Source organism: Aquarana catesbeiana, linkage group LG05 (genome assembly GCF_042186555.1).
Source record: "Aquarana catesbeiana isolate 2022-GZ linkage group LG05, ASM4218655v1, whole genome shotgun sequence".
NCBI classification, from domain to species: domain Eukaryota; kingdom Metazoa; phylum Chordata; class Amphibia; order Anura; family Ranidae; genus Aquarana; species Aquarana catesbeiana.
Window position 1 is genome coordinate 581,918,491 of NC_133328.1, and position 22,170 is coordinate 581,940,660.

The 22,170-nt window shown below is 41.5% G+C and overlaps 1 protein-coding gene across 2 annotated transcripts in view; it reads left to right on the top strand.

The window, feature by feature from the left end:
• AZIN1 (antizyme inhibitor 1) overlaps nt 1-21,894 on the top strand; it is a 40,723-nt gene extending 18,829 nt beyond the window's left edge. For both annotated transcript variants that reach the window (XM_073632066.1, XM_073632067.1), the window contains exons 3-12: nt 2,885-3,078; nt 6,467-6,640; nt 7,794-7,966; nt 11,534-11,668; nt 12,976-13,057; nt 14,328-14,399; nt 14,498-14,657; nt 18,569-18,681; nt 19,589-19,803; nt 21,252-21,894. In XM_073632066.1, the coding sequence (XP_073488167.1) occupies nt 2,977-3,078; nt 6,467-6,640; nt 7,794-7,966; nt 11,534-11,668; nt 12,976-13,057; nt 14,328-14,399; nt 14,498-14,657; nt 18,569-18,681; nt 19,589-19,803; nt 21,252-21,321 (1,296 nt within the window). In that variant the 5' untranslated portion in view covers nt 2,885-2,976 and the 3' untranslated portion in view covers nt 21,322-21,894. The remainder of the gene's footprint in view (nt 1-2,884; nt 3,079-6,466; nt 6,641-7,793; nt 7,967-11,533; nt 11,669-12,975; nt 13,058-14,327; nt 14,400-14,497; nt 14,658-18,568; nt 18,682-19,588; nt 19,804-21,251) is intronic.
• Nucleotides 21,895-22,170: the final 276 nt, after the last annotated feature.

Consider the following 22,170-nt stretch of genomic DNA (forward strand, 5'->3'; position numbering starts at 1 on the left):
ACTAGGTCATTTTCCAGTTTTAAGCACGTATGGGGCTTTCTTTAGACATTGTTCAAGTTTTTAAACAGCCTAGTCACAATATAGTCTGATTGTTAATCATGTGCTTGTCCTAATTGCTGATGTGTCCTGCATGCTTTTCCATGACCACTGGGAATAATGAAAGCTGTGACATGTTTAAAATAGAACACCCTGGGTGTGCCTATCGCCCATTGTGTTGGGGAGACGTGCAGACTTTTTGGACTTGATAGCATCAGGCAACTGAAACTTTTCTTTGTGTCGATGTCCCCAAAGCTAGCAATTAAGGGATATGCAAGAAAATAGCTTATTGTGTCAAGGCGGCACTAGTGGACTGCCTGCCAATTTCATTGACCATTAGAAAGCTGGTAAAATATTGTACAGATGAACTTAGATGGGCAGTCATATAAAGCCGCTTTGACCAGCGACTTGTCTTAAAAGGAAGGGTTGTGTTCACTTAAAGGAAACCTGAACTAAATACCGAAGCTTCTCTGTGGTGTGACCACCTGAAAATTCTGTCTGCCTTTGATTTTAAATAACCCAAAACGAGTATACAGCAAGTCAGACCTCATCTGTGCTTCTTGATCCTTGGAGGCAATTCTACAACAGTCAGAATCAACATATAAAACTGCTTCACTTGCCAGATTTACATTTTGTGACCCCCATAGATAAAAAAAAGGCCTTTGAGGACTCCAAATTTTTACCATAGCCATTCTGAGTTCAGATGTGATCCTCCCTTATAAAGGAGAGCATCCAGCCCCTGTTTTTGGTTTCCAGATTAGAATGGCTCACTTCCATGAAGAAAATATATACACTCAGTGCGTCATTCAGTGTCAAATATTTTGAGGCATTGCTGTTTGTCTTAAGGTCATTTTTGGTTGATTTTAAAGAATGTGTGCCTTGTTAATTGTAGACTTCATCCACCCTCCCTAGCCCCTTAACCAAAACTAACTCCATTCCTTAAGTTCCAGCTGGTTACTTAAAGGATAAATTCACCTTTGGGAACAAGTTACATGTTCCACAAGTTTTTAGGGCAATGCTTTGCAGGCTCCTACAAAAATAGAAAATGCTAATTTTTTACTTGCAAAAAATGCAGCAATTAAAAACTTATCCTTTTAACCTGAGCAGGACAGCCACGGCTTGCTCCAGTCATTAACATTTAAGTGAAAATCTTTCTTACTGCTACTGTGACTGCAGTGAATGGCCATTGATGTGTATAGATGGCCCTGTACAAATCATAGGGTTGACACTGCAGGTATGGTGAGCAATATTCAGCTGGTGGATGTAAATATGGGAACTGGCTGTGTTAACGTTAATGCCTAGACAAGATTTACCTTAAGCTGTTTGAGGTTGATGGACTGACTATAGCATTTTTGCGGTGATTGTCTATAGGTGCCATGCTGGACCACAATTGCTATATTTTGTAATGGTGATTAGACATCTAAAATTAGGAAGTACATTCAACAGGAAGTGAGTAGATAGCTTTCAAATGTAAGGGAAGTCCCCTCATAGGGGAAAAAAAAAAATCTTCCAATTTGGAAATTTGCTCTCTAATCCTGTACTGGTGGCAACTTTACATTTTGGATTTATATTTTTAATTCCCAACAGTAAGAACCTGACAATGGATCTAACCCCTCACCACTATCTATATGTAAAAAAAACACTTGTGATGGAACTTACTAGCTGTGTCAGTTCTGCAGCCGTTGCAAAGCCAAATTCATGTTTAAAGTGGTTGTAACCCTTATAAAAAAAAAAAGCTCCTGTCCCCTTAAGGCAAGAGATATAGTTGCAGTATCAGTTGACCTTTTCCATATTGTACAATACCTGGTTGAACCTGCCTGTTCCTGTGTTTCCACTGTGTACTGACCACACCTATCATGGCTGCTGATCCATGATGGTGTGGTCAGATTACCGCCATCATCCTGCTATCTCCGTGTCTCTGCATCCCCCCCCCCCCCCCCCCTCGCTCCTATCATTTCCATAGTCTGTGTATGAACTGAAGCCGATCTCCCCATTCCTTCCCTCTCCTGCCTTAAATAATAATATTCTCTGCAGCTGCTCCAATGCTTGTAAAGAGACATCTATTACTTTTATTCTCTGCTTTAAGTTTATATTTAGTGCAGTGTTTTTCTTGAGAATATAATAATAAATACCTTTGCACAGTGCTGCTGCTGTGCAGTCACGTATTCTCCCTCTGCCATCTTGCTTCTGAAGAGTTTTTGTGGAATGGAGCAGACATGAACTACTGCATGAAAATCTCACATTTGCATATTCTGTAAGAAGTAAGAAGATGGCAAATTGATACCCCAGACAATCCTGAAAACACTTTTTACTGATTCTAGAGCCTTGACTTGTCTTCCCTAGATTGCAGAGTTTCTAAAACCCCCTCTAGCCATGATTGATACTCTGTTGCTACCTACAAGTTTTTTGCACAACCCCCTTGCCCCACTTCTAACAGTACACTATAGTCTGTGTGTACAGTTTTATTTCCTAATACTTGAATGGTTCTTGCTCACTACTTATGAGAAGTACCACTTGAACCTGTTGTGCCCATTAAATATGAGTACTCAACATTGAAAATTGTATTTCTCCATTTTGCCTGTACAATGCTCTTCATAATTCAGGTAGATAAGACCTACATTAATTCAGCTCTGCATTTATACCTTTTTTTTATTTGATTTAGTTGCTTCTGAATATCTTTATCTGTCTCTTGAACAAGCAGGGCCCTCTGATTCCTCCTGTATTGTATTGTAACTGTAATGTCTGCCCTCATGTAAAGAGCTTGCAAAAACTGTTAGTGCTATCAAAATTCTGTATAACTATGAGGGAAAGTATATAATTTATGATTTATTGTTTTTTTTTATTTTAGTTTGTTGCATATTTAGGACTTGAAAATACTTGTAGACCCTTTATTTGACGTTTCTTGGTTTATGATTGTCGGCTTTGCGGAATACGGCTGAGATGAAAGGATTTAGCGAAGATGCAAATTACTCCATTGGCCTACTGGATGATACAGCAACTCCAAAAGATGTCATTAGTAATTACATTTATGAGCATACCCTGGTGAGTCTCTCCTTTGCTGGTCCCTAAGATCCCCAACGATGAGCTATTTACTTTTTAACTTCCTGGTCACATTAAAATCTTAAAATTTTGTCACTCCATAAAGGAGTTCTATGGTCACGGCATACACTGTTAAAGCCTCTGCATTGAATAATACAAGCAATAGTTTTTGCCAACCCAATGTTTAATTGAAATCTCCTTTCATGATGAGATTGCTGCCAGTTTACTGTGCTGGTCATCTTTCAACAACTTCCACAATGCTCTGCAAGATATTTTTTCTATTCTTTTGTTTACTTGCCGTTAGCGATGCACCAAAATTTCAGCAGACAAAAATGGTGTTGACATTTTGCCGATGGTGGCACGTGATTTTACATTTCCTTTGACATGGTTTTGCCACTCATATGGTGTTTTTTCATATATCATATGACTCAAAAACTGCATCAAAAACATTTAAAAAAAAAAAAACACTGCGTTTTCAATGCATTTCAACAGGGAGGTGCGTTTTTGATGTCGTTTTTTCAACTGACAAAAATTGTAACAAGCAAGATTTTTAACACCACAATGGACCAGTGTAAAGACATGCATAGAATTTAAAGGGGTGCATTTGTCTTGAGCTTTTCTTGCTATATATATTATATGTATGTGTGTGTATATATGAACAACAAACTGAAATCTTTTAGGTGGAGGGAAGTAAAAATAAAAAAACGAAAATATGGTTGCCTTAAAGGGGTTGTAAACCCTTCCTATGCATAAAGGTGAAAAAAACTTGACACTGAGCAGCCCCCCATTTTTTACTCACCTGAGCCAGTTTGCTCCCTCGGCGGAGACGCGCTTTATCTCCTCTGCCTGGGGTTCTCGGCTCTTGATTGGTTAGACTGATAGCAGCGCAGCCATTGGCTCCCGCTGCTGTCAATCAAATCCAATGATGCTGAGCCGAGTCCGGCATTCTGTGTCTATGGACACAAATGCTGGACTCAGGAGAGTGCCCGCACAGTAACCCCCAGGGAGAGTGCTTTTCCTAGGGGGTTTACAGATGCAGGGAAGAGCCGCGAAGATGATTGGGGCCACTCTGTGCAAAACGAACTGCACAGTGGAGATAAGTATGTGTATGTTTTAAAAAAGTTTGCAACCCCTTTAAACTAATACTTTGTTGAAGCACCTTCTGCTTTTATTACAAAGTATTTAGTCCTTTTGGGTATGAGTATCAGAATGGCACATTATTGCTTGGCAATATTTGCCCACTCTTTGCAAAAACACTCCAGATCTGTCAGATTGTGAGGGCATCTCCTGTGTACAGCCCTCTTCAGATCACCCCACAAATTTTCAGTCGGATTCAGGTCTGGGATCTGGCTGGGCCATTCCAAAACTTTAATCTTCTGGTGAAGCCATTCCTTTGATTTGGATGTATGCTTTGGGTTGTTGTCATGCTGTGAAAGATGAAGTTCCTCTTCATGTTCTACTTTCTAGCAGAAGGCTGAAGGTTTTGTGCCAATATTGACTGGTATTTGGAACTGTTCATAATTCCCTCTACCTTGACTAAGGCCCCTGTCCCAGCTGAAGAAAAATGGCCCCAAAGCATGATGCTGCCACCACCATGCTTCACTGTGGGTATGGTGTTCTTTTGGTGATGTGCAGTGTTTTTGCGCCAAACCTATCTTTTGGAATTATGGCCAAAAAGTACAACCTTGGTTTTATCAGACCAGAACGCATTTTCCCACATGCTTTTGGGAGACTTAAGATGTGTTTTTGCAAAATTTAGCCAGGTTTGGATGTTTTTCTTCATAAGAAAAAGCTTCCGTCTTGCCACTCTACCACATAGCCCAGACATGAAGAATACAGGAGATTGTTGTCACATGTACCACACAGCCAGTACTTGCCAGATATTCCTGCAGCTCCTTTAATGTTGCTGTAGGCATCTTGGCAGCCTCCCTGACCCAGTTTTTTTTTTGTCTTCAATTTTGGAGGGAAGTTCAGTTCTTGGTAATGTCACTGTTGTGCCATATTTTCTCCACTTGACTATCTTCACTGTGTTCCATGGTATATTTAATGCCTTGGGAATTCTTTTGTACCCTTCTGACTGATACCTTTTAACAATGAGATCCCTCTGATGCTTTGGAAGCTCTCTGCTGACCATGGCTTTTGCTGTAGGATGCGACTAAAAATGTCAGGAAAGACCTACTAGAACAGCTGAACTTTATTTTTGTGTTAATCAGACATTTTAAATGATGGCAGGTGTGTACTGACTCCTATTTAACATGAGTTTGAATGTGATTGCTTAATTCCGAACACAGCTACATCCCCAGTTATATTCACACTCATGAAAGCACATTATTTTAGTTTTTATTTTTACCCCCCAAAAAAAATTTCAGTTTGTTTTTCAATTGAGTTGTACAGCTAGGTCACATTAAAGGTGGAAAAGGCTCTGAAATTATTTTTGTCGTGTGTGTATGTATGTGTGTGTGTATATATATGTGTATATATATATATATATATATATATATATATATATATATATATATGTATATATATATATATGTGTATATGTATATATATATGTATATATATATATATATATGTGTATATGTATATATATATGTATATATATATATATATATATATATATATATATATATATATATATATATATAATTTTTTTTTTTTGTTTTTGTTTTTTTTTTTTTTTGAACTGTCCATTTTGGCAAATTGCATCCTGCATATTTGGTTTGCCTCTACTTGCAATTTCTGAGGACTACATATCATAGTACCTTGCTGCCTGCCAGTAGTAAAATCACAAGCAGTAGGTTTCCTATGCTGACAGTCTCCTTAACTACTTCCTGACAGCCTGCCCGCAATGTACTGGTTGTCTGGTACTGGTACGTCACTGCCTGTCTCTCCCCCGACACCTGCTGTGACTGTAATCGGCTTTGTACAATCACAGCCCAGAGCCCTGTGACAATCCCAGGGCTCTGTACATACAGAGGGAGCAGGGAGAAGAAACAAAGATCTTTAGTATAAACATCTTTGGTAGAAGATGTAGCTTCAGGAAATCATTGAAAGATTTTTCAAGTTGTTTAGTGATCAATATTACTTGTTCCCTATACAGCAGCAAATATTCACATTTGTAGGTCCACAAATACTTTCCACTAAGCTCCATTGGAGTTGTTTAACATTCTTAAGGTCCAGACTGAGTTGCAGAATACTTACTTGGTCAGTTTTCAGTGATTGTGGTTACCAAGGAGCTTCCTTGATTGTAAATGATTTAGTCTGACCTTGGATCACACTGTACATCTAGGTAGAAATGGAGTACTGCTTGTGTAGCTACCCTGGCGTTGCCTTTTTGTACCAAGAACCATCACTCGTTTTTCTAATGCAATATTTTTCTCTCTAACAGATGGGAAAGAATGCATTTTTTGTTGCTGACCTTGGGAAAATTGTCAAAAAGCACATCGAATGGCAAAATACCATGGGACACATCAAACCATTTTATACACTAAAGTGCAACTCCTCTCCAGCTGTGCTAGAGATACTCTCCGCCCTGGGCGTGGGATTTGTATGTGCCAACAAAGTGAGTACATTCTGGCTTTGTCTAACTAAGAGGACTGTGTTTAAGTATTGTAAAGCTGGCCATAGATAGAGCAATTTGTTTTTTTTTTCCCTGCAACCACAGGTTGCAGGAAAGAAAATTGCTTGATTTCCCCCAACAGTCAGTGTCGATGAGTTACTCCTTCCTGCAGAGCTATTTTCCTGGCAGGGGAAGCTGTCCCCGCCAGCAGAACAGTGCTTATTGCTAGCGGCTAATAACTGCCGCTAGCAATAATCGCATGTAAAATCTGGCAGGCTGATTGTACTCAAGTTGATCAACTTGGGTACATTTAGCCTGCCCATACATGGTTTGAATCTCAGCCATGTCCTGCTGAACCAGCCAAGATTTGAACAGTCTGTGGCCAGCTTAAGGGACTACAACCTGGGGGAAAACCAGGGTGTTTGCTATACAGTAAGAACCTATGGAAAAAAACAAAAAAGCTATTGGTGCAGGGCCATGAAGTATGGGGATGGGGATGTGGATGGATTATTTTTGGAAAATAAAGATTTGGTTTAGTGTCACTTTAGGCTTTGAAAATAAAAGCTGATTGGTTGCCATACACAGCTGCTCCAGCCTTGGTATATTCCCCTCATATGGTGCTTCCAGATTTTCTGAAATTGCATAGATTTAGGTGATCAGTTAGAGCTGAACTATTCATCTAATAGGGGTTGTAAAGGCAGAATGTTTTTTATCTTAATGCAATCTATGCATTAAGATAAAACATTCTGTGTGCAGAAGCACCCCTTATACTTAAGCCCCATCTTAATCCAGCGATGTTCCATGAGAGACACTGCTGTCTGGGACTCTCCCTCATTGGCTGAGGCAGCAGCGAGCACTAATAATTTCAGCTGCAGTCAATGTCAGTGAGCCATTGAGGGGGGGGCGGGGCCAGGCTGCGGCTCTGTCTGAATGGTCACGGAGCTGTGGCTTGACTTGGATGCCCCCATAGCAAGCTGCTTGCTGTGGGGGGCATTCAACAGGAGGAAGGGGCCAGGAGCGCAGGCAAGGGATCTGGGCTGCTCTGTGCAGAACCATTGCAAAGTAGGTAAGTACAACATGATTTTAGCAAAAAGACTTTAGTATTGCTTTGGTAATTTGTTGCTTGCATAAGGTTAAAAACTGATTTTCTTTGCAGAATGAAATGACAACAGTGTATGACTTGGGCATCTCTATGGAGAATGTAATTTATACTAGTCCATGCAAGCAGGTCTCCCAGATCAAGCATGCAGCCAAACTGGGAGTAAACATTATGACTTGTGATAATGAATCGGAAATGAAGAAAATTGCACGGAATCATCCTAATGCCAAGTAAGTGTACTACTCATGAAATGTCTATCTGATCATTTTCTGAATAAGTCTTGGTTGTGGGGATACAAGTCATCTAGGTGTAATTCAGTACACAAACATGACTTGGTTCAGTAGGTTTGCTGTCACTCATTACACATCTGTTTCCTTTTCCTTTTCTGGTATTCATGCTGTAGGGATAGTCTGAAGTCATCTGGAAATTAAACAATGCATGATGTGCTAGAGTATTTTGCTATTTATGGTTGCACCTGTTTCCCCTATTCATTCAACAGAATGGCTCTATGTAGTGTGACGAGAATGTCCCCTTTGTACTCATTTGACTGAAATGTGTGCCACTAGTTTAACCCCTTTCCGACCAGCCGCCGCATTTGTACTGCGGCAGGTTGGCTCCCCTGGGTGAAACGTCGTAACTGTACGTCGGTTCGCTTTTTGACCACCAGGGGGCGCCACGCTGGAGCGGATGTGAGTGCCCGGCGGGCGCGATGACCGCCGGGCACCCGCGATCGTTCGTGACAGAGCGGGAACCTGGAGCGGTGTGTGTAAACACACACCGATCCCGGGTTCTTTCAGGAGAGGAGGACAGATCATGTGTTCATACCAAGTATGAACATCGATCTCTCTCTCTGTCTCCTTCCCCAATCGGTCCCATCCCCACTACAGTTAGAACACACACTAGGGAACACAGTTAACCCCTTGATTGCCCCCTTAATGTTAACCCCTACCCTGCCAATGGCATTTATACAGTAATCGGTGCATTTTTATAGCACTGATCGCTGTATAATTGTCAAAGGTCCCAAAAATGTGTCAAGTGTCCAATTTGTCCGCCGCAATATTGCAGTCCCAATAAAAAATCGCAGATCACCGCCATTACTAGTAAAAAAAAAAAAATAAATGCCATAAATCTATTCCCTATTTTGTAGACGCTATAACTTTTGCACAAACCAATCAATATACGCTTATTGATTTTTTTTGTTTTTTTTTTGTTTTTTTGTTTTACCAAAAATATGTAGAATACATATCTGCATAAAATGAAGAAAAAAAATTTAGTTTTAGTTTAAATTTGGGATATATATTCTAGCAAAAAGTAAGATATTGTGTTTTCAAAATTGTTGCTCTTTTGTTTATAGCGCAAAAAAAAGCAGAGATGATCAAATGCCACCAAAACAAAGCTCTATTTGTGGGGGAAAAAAGGACGTTAATTTTGTTTGGGTACAGCATCACACAACTGCGCAATTGTCAGTTAAAGCGACACGGTGCCGTATCGCAAAAAATGGCCTGGTCATTGAGCAGTCAAATCTTCCGATGCTGAAGTGGTTAAAGCCAACAGGCCAAAAACTTGTATATTGTCTTTACAGCTGACCTCTGGGCACAAAGACAAAAGTGAATAGAAACCTATATGGTTTTGTTTCCAATGTCCAGGTGCTTTTCCAAGAGCCCTCAGTAAGCTTTTGGTAAGCCCTATAAGAGCTGTACTTCATTTTTACCTCTCCCACGTAGATGCCTGAGGAAGTTTGTTGCTAGCCCACCTTATAAACTTAGCTGCTTGTTCCTCCTTTAAGAGGAAACTAAATGGTGAGGGCCAATTTAAGTTTTTTCTTACATGACGATTTCCAGAGCACCGAGGGTTAGCTGGAGACAGCTCAGAGCTGCTTGCTCTGGGGCAGTTTGCTTGAAATGAAACCTTACATCAAGTGTCCCAGTAAGAGGGGATTGAGTGGCTGAGTTTGTAATCAGCAAACTTTGCTTTTTAAAACATGAAAGTTCCTCCTCTCTTATAGTTATTGTATTAAATGTATGAATGGTATTTATCCTTTCATATTTACCTCACCCTAAACTTTATTGACTATACAGTCAAGTTGACATCACCTGCTTACAGAATGTTTAAGCTTTTCCTGTTATCCAGTCAACCGGCTGGGATCGGTCCCTGTCCAAGTTTAAATTGAGGTTTTTTGACCTGGTTGTGCAGTGGAACAGCTATTCCAGCGCTGTCCTACCCCATCACAAGGCAAAATGGTGGCCAGTTCACACCACTGCATTGCGGAGGTTTGCGCTGAGAAAAGTACTGCGTGAGGTACTTTGTCCCCCCCCAATACAGCGCAATCACCGTACGTTGGCTGATAAAACTGTAAGAAGTGTTGCTATCTGACAATTTCTTTGAAAAATACAGTGCGATGCCCTGGAATTGGTGCATCAGCACCACCTGCACTGCAGTACCCACCAACCACTGTGTTGTAAAGCAGCAGTTGGTGTGAATGGACCTTCAGGAATTTGTAGCTGAACATCACAAGTGCTTGGAAAAGTAAATCTGTTCCATATGTATTTGGCTTTAGGCCTCATACACACTGGACATTTTTAATGCTACTCTTAGGGGCTTCTGGCTTTTTATTTCTGCCTCTAAATACACCTGAATGTTAGCCTATGTGTCCATGCACACATAGGAGTTAAGGCAGAAAAGAACCCACTACCAGCACGTTTTATTCTGGCCAATGAAATTAATGTCTAATTGCTTGATGCGTATAGAATCATATTTTTTTTTTTGCTAAAACTGTGCCGGGAAAAGGTTGTCTAGGAAAGATGGAGAAAGCATGCATGAGGTCTAAGCCCTCGTCCACTTCAACGTGAATTTGAACATGCGATTTCATATGTGGCTTGCTGATTTCATTTACACAGATAATGCAAGTTGCAAATGAAATAGAGCAGGAAACTTTTTCTGAGTTTCGGCGGTTTGACTGCTTCTATTGCGGGTAATTGCACTGGTGTTAAGCACGGCTAAAACTGTTAATGAAGAGTGGAAATTCACACTTGCTCTTTCTATCTCTCTGCAGCAGTCTTTTCTTCTGAAAACTAGCAGAATGTAAGCAATAGGCTGCAGGCTTGCCCTGTGTCAAGTGGATAAGTCAGCTGCTACGCTGGCTGTAGCTGCTGACTTTTAATGTTAGGACACTTGCCTGTACTGGAATCCAGCGATGTTGGCACCCCAGCCAGTGCTTCCATCAGCTGTCGGGTGCTGCCGTCGTCAACACCATTGCCAGTACGGGAACTTAGGAGTGAGGACTTGGAAGCGCTTACTGGCCTGGCAGCAGGGGAAGGAAATGTAGATGGCCGATGGCAATCTTGCCTGCAAGTGGGAGAAGGTACCTGTTAAAAAGTGCCAAATGTAGCACTCATGGGGTGGGTGAACCCGCGGTTCTCTTTTGGAGGGTTTAGAAATTTTTTTTTCCTCAACTTTAGCTTTTTTGCCTTGTATCCCACTAGCCCTGGAGATAGATTTATTTTTTTTCAGGATTTGTAGAAGAAAGTGGGACTAACTTCATTGCTGACATTTTATTTACAGCAACCACCTGTGGTAAATTCTAGAACTAATTATGGCTCGCTGTAATTCCGCTATGTCCCAATCGCAGCTCCCAGTTTTGGGACCTAATTGCTAGTTTTCTTTCTATACAGGAATGTTTCTCACTAAGTTCTTGACTCTTCCAAGGATGGCACTCAAGCTGTGGCAACATACTTCTACAAAACAACATGTGCTGATGTAAACCAACCTGTGCCCCAATCATCTTCCCCTTCTCTTAGGCTATTGCTTCATATTGCAACAGAAGGCAGCACGGATGAGGGAGAAATGAACATGGTGTTTGGCAGCACACTGAAGAACTGCAGACACCTCCTGGAATGTGCTAAGGAGTGCGGTGTGCAAGTCATTGGTGTGACGTAAGTAGAGCATCTCATGTGACTATTTAAATCTTTCCCATTGTGCTGGCACCTGTGGAGTGTGTTTTAAACAAACTTTAAATCTTAACTTGTTGGTTCATTTGTCTTTTAAATGAAATAGTCTGCTTCATGTTGAGCACCTTGTGTTGCCCTTTTCAGTGTCCACTGCTAAAAGCAGACCTTGCACGGACATGCAATGTTCCCTTAGTGCATCAGGGCCCCTCCCCATAAAAAAAGGCAAATATACTCTGCTTACTCCCACATTCCGGAATGCTGGGGGTGATGTCACACTTCTTCCAGCAAGATCCTGGGGAATTCTGATTATATCCCATCTTGGAAGACACTCCAGCATGATACAGGAATCAACTTCTCGCAGAATTTGGGATATTCTGCATTTGCCTAGGCACTGCATGAGGAAGCGGAATATATTTCATTTTTTCCCCCCCAACATATTTTGCTTTAAAGCTGTGATTTCTTGTGGAGGAGGGGGTATTTATGATTCTGTAAATCTTTACCTCCTAGGTGGTGTGTAAATTGCTGTGCTTTCCAAGCTTGGTTAGCTGAGCAATGTGTGACTGAAATTGTGTCCAGTTACTAGACATTACTTTTACAACTTACTATGTGAAGGTGATTATTAAAGGCATTTAAGAAAAAAATTACCTACCTACTCTGTGCAGTGGTTTTGCATAGAGCAACCCCGATCCTCCTCTTTTCAGGTCCCCGCCAGTTCTCCTGACCCCCTTCCTTCCTCCCGAATGCCCCCCACAGCAAGCAACTTGCTCTGGGGGCACCCAAGCAGGCTCACTCCCGAGCCGCTGCTTTGCGTTTGTCTTCACACACAGCTGCCCCGCCTCCTATCTCAATGGCTGTGATAGCGGGAGCCAGTGGTTTCTGCGGCTGTCTCAGCCAATGAGAAGGGAGAGTCCACAGTGAGCCTTGGCTCTCGTGCACTTAGCTGGATTGCGATGGGGCTCATGTAAGTATTAGAGGGGCTTCTCAACACTGAAAGTTTTTTTACTTCATGCATAGAATGCATGAAGGTAAAAAAAAAAAAAAACTTTGAACATTTACAGCCACTTTAAGCTGAGATGAAATGCACAGCTAAGAAATTTATAAAATGCGTGTGAGACTTGAATTTGGAAAATCAATCATCAAAGGTAATTTGTACGTAGTGGTAACATTTAATTGAAAGGTGCCCATGAAGTCCCATGCATTGTGGTTAATGTCATACTGATATTGGCTTGCTGCAATTTTATTGCATAATGTAAGTTAATACTTTCTCTAAATAGCAATATTATCACCCACAGGTTCCATATTTCAAGCTCCACCAGAGACCCCCAAGCATACACTCATGCTTTATCTGATGCTCGCTGTGTCTTTGATATGGCAGTAAGTGATTTTCTTGGGATTCAGGGAAAGTTAAAAGCCATAAATGGTTAGATTTCGCTCATTCAGCCCCATCACTAGATTCTCCATCCACACGAAGCATGCGTGGAGAAATCGCCATACTCCTTTTTTTTTTTTTTTTTTTTTTTTTTTTTAACAGCCACAGCTACCTGAATACCCAAATAGTGGCTGCATCTGAAAGGATATAGTCCTTTGCTGACTGTTAATTTTAGAGCCGGGTGCTGCTGACGGCTCAAATTTTGGCAGAGTTGGCAGGAAATTGCCCCATTTTTGTGCCATATATGGCTACCCCAGAGTCTGGCAGTCTGGATTTGCATATCCAATGCAAGATCCCTCTTCACTGGAGACCAGCACTATTAAAACTAGTTAGTGGTGAACCCTTCCATATACCTGGTGATGTGACTGGCCTCTGGTGACAGATGAAACAAATCCTCCTACATCAATTGTGCCTGTTTATCTGCAGCTGTCTTTGCCCTACATCAATTCTAAATGCAGAATTTACACATGAACCCTCAGCTCTGAAAAGCAGGGGGCGAAGAGCTGAATTTGCATCAGTGAGGAGAGCTCTGAGAGCTGATTTGGAGGGAAGGGACACACCCCCTTCACACAAAAACAGAGTTTAGGCTGTCAATCTGCTGGAGCTCCCTCCCCTGTCACCATATTTCTCTTGTCAGGAAAACTTCTCAGAAGTGACTCGTGCAGATAGCAGAGAAACGAGGCAGCCAACAGAAATGACACTTAGTACTCTGGATTGAGACAAGCAAACACTATAGAGTGATATGCTTTGCTCATATGTCTGTGGTTTACAACCACTTTAAGCAAGAATCAGCCTTGTGCTGATGTGGTTGTTAGCCGTGGACTTAACTGCATTCAGTTTAACAGCATTTGAAGCATTTTGGGGCAGATGTGCGCATCGCCCTTTTTATACAGTTAACCTGGCATGCTGCCCACTCATGGGCAATGTTGGGGCATGAAGAGATCTGCATTCAGGAACCACTGTGCTGTTTGTGTAGGTTACTGGGAATTGACAGGTTCTCTTTTACACCAACCACGTCTGTAGTAGAATACATCTTATGCCAACATTGGATCCTGTTTTCTACGCTGCATCTTGGGGTGAACTATTTTTGATTGGGCTTATGTTCAGAATCTAATTGGCTTTTTAACTGTAGCATTTGATAATGTTGAAGTTATAGAGCCTAGAAGTGTAAACTTTACAAATGGCAGTGAAAATTAAAGGCTGTTTGTTTTATAGGCTGAATTTGGCTTTAAAATGAATTTACTCAACATTGGAGGCTTTTCAGGGAATGAGTTTCAGTTGGAAGAGGTGAGTTGTGTAAGATGTAGAAATTGAGCTTCCATATGTTTTGAGGTTTGGGTGTATTCTAGTATGATCTAAGTGTCTGGAAACATCTTGTCTTGCAGCTTTATCATGCTGTCAGTCCTCTGCTGAGTGCATACTTTCCTGAGGAATCTGAGATCGGAGTTATTGCAGAACCTGGAAACTATTATGTGTCATCTGCATTTACCCTGGCTGTAAACATCATTGCAAAGAAAGTAGAGCATGAGCAGCATCTTTCTGGAGGTAAGTGATCTCACCTGTGACCATCTACTGCATTAACCAAGACCTTGTCACTACAATGAAAGTGCTTATGTATAGCACAAAACTAGTTAGGTGGCACTTCCAATAATTTAACCTTTTGGGTTACCTTTCCCCCAGTAGTACAGTCATATTCCTTTTAAGCCCAGATTGTCAGACATACTCCCCTGGGTGTGCACAGCCTGGGCTCACAGTACTCCTGTACTGAGTGGCACACAAATGTTAGCACCACTCAGACCAGGAGCAGTGCTTCCAAGGAAGGGCACAAAATGTCACTGCACAGGCTAGAACAGGGGTAGGCAACCTTAGAGGTGGAGATCTACCCGAACAACATGGAAGAAGTCAAAGATCACCAGGCAGTGTTGCCTCCTCACTCCCGATTTAAACCTAATTGCTGTACTACCATGTCAAAATCTCGTGCATTGCATGGCAATCATGGTCTAAATCAGATGGTGAGAAGGCAACATATTGCATCGCTTTTCAGAAAAGCAGCAGTGCCCGCTGCACTTGTGAATGAGTCCTTAGTTGCATTCCGTAGCGGCTCGTTCACACAAAGTGAGGGGGTGTTAAAACCTTGCGGATGCAGCGTAGTGCATCTGCAACTTTCCTGGGTTTGCTGTAGACCTCTATTATATCCTGCAGGTGTGATGCACTTTCTAAAAGCGTACAAAAACTGCTTTCAGAAAGTGCACCAAACCCACAGGATATAATATTTATTTTATTTATTTCAGTTACTTATATAGCGTCGTCAATTTACGCAGCGCTTTACATATACATTGTACATTCACATCAGTCCCTACTCTCAAGGAGCTTACAATCTAAGGTCCCTAACTCACATTCATACATACTAGGGACAATTTAGACAGGATCCAATTAACCTACCAGCATATCTTTGTAATAGAAGTCTATGGCTAAGAGAAGGCAAACTGCAGGTACACTGCACTGCACCCGTGGTGTGGGTAAACCGCAGCACAATCGGTGTGAAAGTATCCCTATACTATTATGCCCAGTGTATTGCTTCACACTGACCTGAAGATCTTATTTCTTGCTGCTGGCACCACTCTGGAGACCGCTAGACGGGATAAGAGGTGGAGTGCAGTTTATCACTCGGCATGGGTAGGAGCCAGCACTCCAGAGGAGGCATCAGCTTATGCAGCTCTTGCTCCCTACTACAGCTCCAATTTTACAAGTAGTCCCTCTGAATTGCACTCTGATGCTCTGGGGTGTCGGGTCAGCAAGCCCAGACTGCAATCTACCAGTCACCTGGCCGCGATATACAGGTTGCTGATCCATGGGCTAGAAGATCTGCAAAGTCCCAATTTAAACTGAGCTACGAATACATCTGCCAGCCTGATTCCTGTGTGCTGGAGTGATGCCCTCCTGCGCTGGTCAATGAAGATGTCAGAGAACCGGCACACAGAAGATGCTGGCATGGGACTGGACCGTTGGAGGAAAGGTGAGTGTTGGGATCCCTTTAGTTCTGCCTTAACATTGTGTTGGTAGTCCAAGTTAATGCTTGTCTTCTTCCTTCAATTTGCTGCTGGTTTTCCCTCGCATAGTGATCTGAATAAATCACTAGGGGCTGCCAGAAAGTTGACGTTCCTCCATTAATCTGTAATATATAATTCCGTATAGAAGGGCTATCCAATAATATATAAGTAATTTTTACATTGTGTATAGCACTACAAATTTTGTAGCGCTTAATACCTTGATCACATCAGGAACTTGCAGTTTATTCTCCTACTGTACTTCATTGACAAACCTAGTACTGGCAAATCTGTATAGAGCACAAAATATTCTTGCTTTTCTATTGCAAGTCTCTTAATATTATGCTGCTAATAATATGCTGCTTCTCTGCTTAGAAAACGGCTGGAAGTGCTGTGTTCATTTGACCTACCTCAGGGCTTGACAAATTTGCTTTGAATCTAGGAGCCAGTTTAACCACTTTAAGACCACCCACCACCTATGTACTGTACGTAATTTCGTGTAATAGAACAGGTCGCACACCATGGTTTGGGAGCCGATGCACGTGCCCGGCGGCCGCGATGTCTGCCAGCCACCTGCGATCGCTCCTCAGAGGCAGAACGGGGTTCTGCCTATGTAAACAAAGTGGATCCCCATTCTGACAGGGGAGGGGGAAGAGATCAGCTGTTCCTAGTGATCAGGAACAGCGATCTCTCTCTACTCCCAGTCAGTCCGTCCCCCTGAGAGAAAGCACCTCCCTAGGAAACAATTAACCCTTTGATCACCCTTAGTGTTAACCCCTTCCCTGCCAGTGCCATTTATACAGTGATCAGTGCATTTTTATAGCACTGATCACTGTATTGGTGTCATTCACATTCATTATGCACATGGACACAGACAACTGCTTTTTCAGAATAAAAAAAGTAGACATCTACAACAGTTTGTTTAAATCCTAGCAATGCATGCAAAGCTTCCTCTGAGTCAGGGGATGTGACATTAGCCTGCCTCTCAATCTGAGGAAGCTTTCTATGAATGGCTGAGCACCTCTCAGACTGTATTGTGTTCTGGGTATGAGACAGGAAGGCCTCGGCTCAAACCCGGAACACAGTGTGGTATGCTGTGTGTAGCCTCAGCTACATACAACTTATAGCGCACATTCAGCCTCACATATTAGTGAGGGACATAGTGTTTGGGCCAGCTTGACCCAAATGAACTATGTAAAGTCTAACAAAAGCTGAAGTTCAGCTTTAATTGTAAATAGTCAAGATTGTTGGCTGTTACAAAATCCCTGTCTTTTGACAAGCTTCCCAGCAGAATGCCTCTGGTATCAAGTGGCTTTATGAACATGCAGGTAAAAGCATCTGTGAATGGATTTCCCAGCAGCGCCTATGAAGATACAAAAACCGTTTCTCTGACTTCACACAGCCTTTCATGTGAAAGTTAGAAACCTGTTCCCTAAAGGATAACTCTAGGATTACCCACTCCTGCTCTGTGCAGGGTCACGTCTTGTGATACTCCCTAAATGGCTGCTGCATGCCACCTGAATAACTCCTGGAGTGCAGACATCTTTAGCTTGGCGTATGTGTGCTGTAGTCCACAGGTGGTAATGGTTTCCCATTTCCTGTCTATCAGCTTACAGTGAAACGAAAATCCATTAAGCTATGGAGGCTGTCATGCCCAAACAAGGGCATCTCCAGTGGTGTTCCCAGGGTTTAGTGTGCTAGAAACACACTATTATACCAGCTGATGGTAGTTGAATGCCTGTTCTGCCTTGCAGAGCACACCACCTGCATTCAAGTATCTTCTCAGCTGGGGTCGGCCATTGCTCTGACTTCAAGATGCGTGGGGGTCTGGGAAGGAAAATAGCGCTTTTGTTTGATCAGCAAGCTTTCCTACTGTAGCAATAAGTGTGATCGTTTATTACTACTTCTGTTTTTACTGCCATCTAGGGGTTGGTGAGGTTTGGGAGGGGTGATAAGATGCAAGTCGTTGAAAAGCCTACTTCAATAAGTTTAAGGCTGGGTTCACACTAGTGCGATAATGGGCATCGCATGTGATTCCCACCGGATTGCTGTGCAGATCACATGCAATGCCTGTGTGATCCAAATTTCAGCCATACAAAATATATGGCTGAAATCGCATTTGGACCAAAATGGTGCAGGACTTTTTTTGGTCTGCACTGGAATCGGATCGCATATATGCAAACCGACCTGCGGGTGTCATTAAGCTTCTATTGACAGCTGCAGTGGTTCACACGTGAATGTGAACTGCCGGCGGGTGACATGCAATGCGGGAACCCGCACTGGAATTGCATGGGTTCTCGCATCGCATATGTGTGAACCGAGCCTAAAACGCTTAATTCTCTGAACACTTTTGAACATGAATAAATTTCGATTTTCTTTTTTTTTTTTTTTTTTTTTTTTTTCTTTCAGGAAAGTACACCAGTACCAAGCCAGCTTTTATTTATTGCTTGAATGATGGAGTTTATGGTTCTTTTTCACGTAAATTATCAGAGAGCTTGAATACTGCTCCGGTGGTGCACAAGGTAAGCAGCAGTGTAGGGCCTGCCTCACTAAGTCTTTGGTTTGTAAATAAGAATCTGGAATTTTTTTGCAGCAAGCCTTTACAAGGTTTCAAACCTTTAAATCACATTTTTGCTCCAGTATTGGATTTTTAAATGGGGTTATTGGGTGCAAGTGTAAATCTGAATGCCAAGCAACCTGCAAAATACAGGTGAAAATGCACATATGACCTGTTGACAAGAACGATTACTTTTTTACTGCAGATTAAAGCACACCTGCTAGAACTATGGGACTACCAAGCTTGCTTTCTGAAAATGCTGGTTGCCTGGTTGTTTCTGGCTTCGGTACTTTCAAGTCAGACATGAAACAAGAGAATGTAGATTGAAAAGTCTGCATTCCTCATCTCCTCCAGGTCACTGATTCAAAAAGCATTGAAGCCACAAAATCATTTTAAAGTAAGCAACTAGCTTTTTCAGGAAGAGTGATCCAAAATGGCAGCCTTCCTTCACTAAGCCAAATGTACTTTAAGTGAAACTATGTAATCTCCCAGCCCCTATCTTGTGATTTGGCAGTGAGAGCAGAATCCATTCACCCCTGCACTTCGGCGGACAAAGTTTGCCTCTATTCATAGTGCTTTTTATTGGGGAAATGATGGTACAGCTCTCCTGAATGGGGGGGGGGGTGCGTAGTCTGCAATTTTGATGGCGGAGCTTTTCAGGAAGAGAGCAGCACACAGGACACTCATCCGAGTACCATCCCTGATGCTGGTTTAAAAAAAATTAATAATCTGCTTTTTAAACCGTTCTCGATTCTTAAATGCTTGCCTTGCTAATGCCTGTGAAGCCTCCTGATCTGTCCAGTCTCGGTTTTTTAATAGCATCATCCTGTTATGTAAAAGTGACTTTAATTACTTTTTTTTTTTTTTTCCAGAAATACAACGAAGATGAGCCACTTTTTGCTAGCACCCTCCTGGGTCCATCTTATGACGAGTTGGATATAATTGTGGACCACTGTCTTCTGCCAGAACTGAATGTTGGAGACTGGCTTGTGTTTGATAACATGGGCTCCGGTACTGTGAGCGAACAGTCTGCATTTGCAGATTTTGAACGGCCGTCCCTGTATAACTTCATGTCATTCAGTGACTGGTAATAAACCTTTTATTCCTTCTCTCCAACCATTTTCCCATTTTTTTTTTTTTTTTTTTTAACCATTGATTTTTAAAAAATGTTCATTTTTAAATGCAAAATTAAAAGTTTTTATTTGTAAATAATTTTGTAATGCTTTGTAGCAGAATCGGTTTTAGTATCCTTTTGAGCAGGGCTAAGAATAAAATATATAGTGATACCTCGGTTCACAAACGCGTCTGTTCACGAACAACTCGGTTCATGAATAGAAGAGTTCACAAAAATTTGCTTCGGTTCGAACTCCGCTTCATATTGAGAAGATCAGTGCAAGATGAGTCTTGGGCGAGCCAGTCCACTCAGATAGGGGTTTCTGCCCCCTGACTACCATGAGGGTGGGCTCACTTGATTTGGGACACATGGGAAAGCAGTTCATATACATTCTGCAACATTATCATGCGCTCAGATGATCTTTTCCTGGATGCACAGTGCTGTTTTCTGGCCCCTAGATTAGTCATTTAAATTGGGGTTTGGGATTGTTTCAAACAAAGATTAAAGAGGAGCTATAGTTTTTTTTTTGTTTTTAATGTACAGGTGAATGATCAGCTTAATGCAAAAGACTGTATGTGACATGTTTAAAATCCTTTTTTGTACTTACACTTCTTAATTTTATATACAATGTATAAACAAAATCGTTCAGAATGGATTAACCTGATTTACATTGAACCCTATGTGAAAATTTGCTTTGGTTCACAACCAATTCGGTCCGTGAATTTTCTGAAAATGAACGCCGGGACAAAGTGCTTTTTAATTTTTGTTGCTTTTATTGCATAAAGTTAATTTTTTCAGACAATATCACAAAATAGCCTGTTTACCCTAAAAATGTATTTACCTTTGTGTTAGTAAAGGCTAATTATAACTATTTTTAAATAACTCCCCCACCTATCCTGTAATGCTGTGTGTGTAAAAAAAAAAAAAAAAAAAAAAATACCTGTGCACCTAGCTTCAGTCCGGTCACGTGATCCACTAGCCGCTGATGTCATTCATATGCTCCCACGGCTGATCCATTGTTAACGCCCCCATCTTCTCCCATGCAGCTGCTGCTGACTGACACAGGGAAGTCAGAGCTGCTGCATCACGTGACCAGACTGGATTAAAAAAAGTAAGCAAACAGATCAGTGGTGGTTCCAAGTAGGTGTTCACTTCAGACCAAATTCTCATTTTACCATGAGTATGCAAGCCCCATCACACAAATCATTTCAGAATTTGACCCTTGAATAGGTTTTGCATTTCCAAATACTTGGGAATCAAAACCAGTTTTTGAGGGGAACAAACTTGTCACCCTGCCTTTGAAACTGTGCTTTTGACTGTCTTGGTCTGATTATAGCTGCATATCCATACTCACAAATCTCAATAGTAACAATCAGAATCAAAGTTTTAATAGTTATTTTTTAACTTTTGGTCTCCCGCAGGTATGAGATTCAAGATGCTGGGCTCACTTCGGACACGTTGATGAGAAGCCTCTGTGTGCCTTGTTTTTAGTTTGGTGATGACAGTTTCTCCACAGCAGCTTAGTCATAAGACTGCGCTCAAATAAAATCTCTACAGGTACAAGTCTTCAGCTTGCCTGGTCAACATTCCAGACTGGAAGAACCGGTGTTCACCTCATTTCAAAACTTGAAGTTCAGCTTGTAGAAATAAAACGGGACCAGGCAAAAGCAGCTAGAAGTAAAATCACTGGGGCGAGAATTAGATATGTCTGCATTTTCTGTGTGCCAGCTTTCTCCATCCCCTGCAGTTTCAAGTCCAATATGCAACAAAATGGATGACTTAGTTGAGATGGAAGCCATTACCTGGGTTCCTTGTAAGAGTTTACATAAGTACACAGTTTTTATACTAAGGATTCCTGTTAGTCTTGTAAATTTATTGTCTCCTCCAGTATAACATGTCTTTGAAAGAGCAGTGTGTAACTTAGATATGTCTAGTGTGTGTAGATTGTGTAAATTTGTGCTTCGACCAGTAGTTTAATAAATGTAAATTGCATCATATTTTTATTTTTCCTTATTTGTCCTCCAGACTGATCGTAACATGATTGCAATAAACTTTTGTGTAGAACCTATGGCTTTATTTCTACATCCGTTTCAAATAGTGGCTGTTGATTAAGCTGTGTGTGTGTGCGCTTTTTAATGGAGGGGTTGAACAAATTATTTGCAGGCCAATAATACTCCATAGTGTCAGACTGAACTAGATGATGTCTGATTTTACTATTGGAGAGGAAGAAATTCCTCAGGAAGGACTCTACCAATAGATTTTCCTAATCATCTATGCAGAAGTACACAAATGAAAGTGATGTACAGAGAATTAATCATGTACTTTGTTTCCAAGCCATTT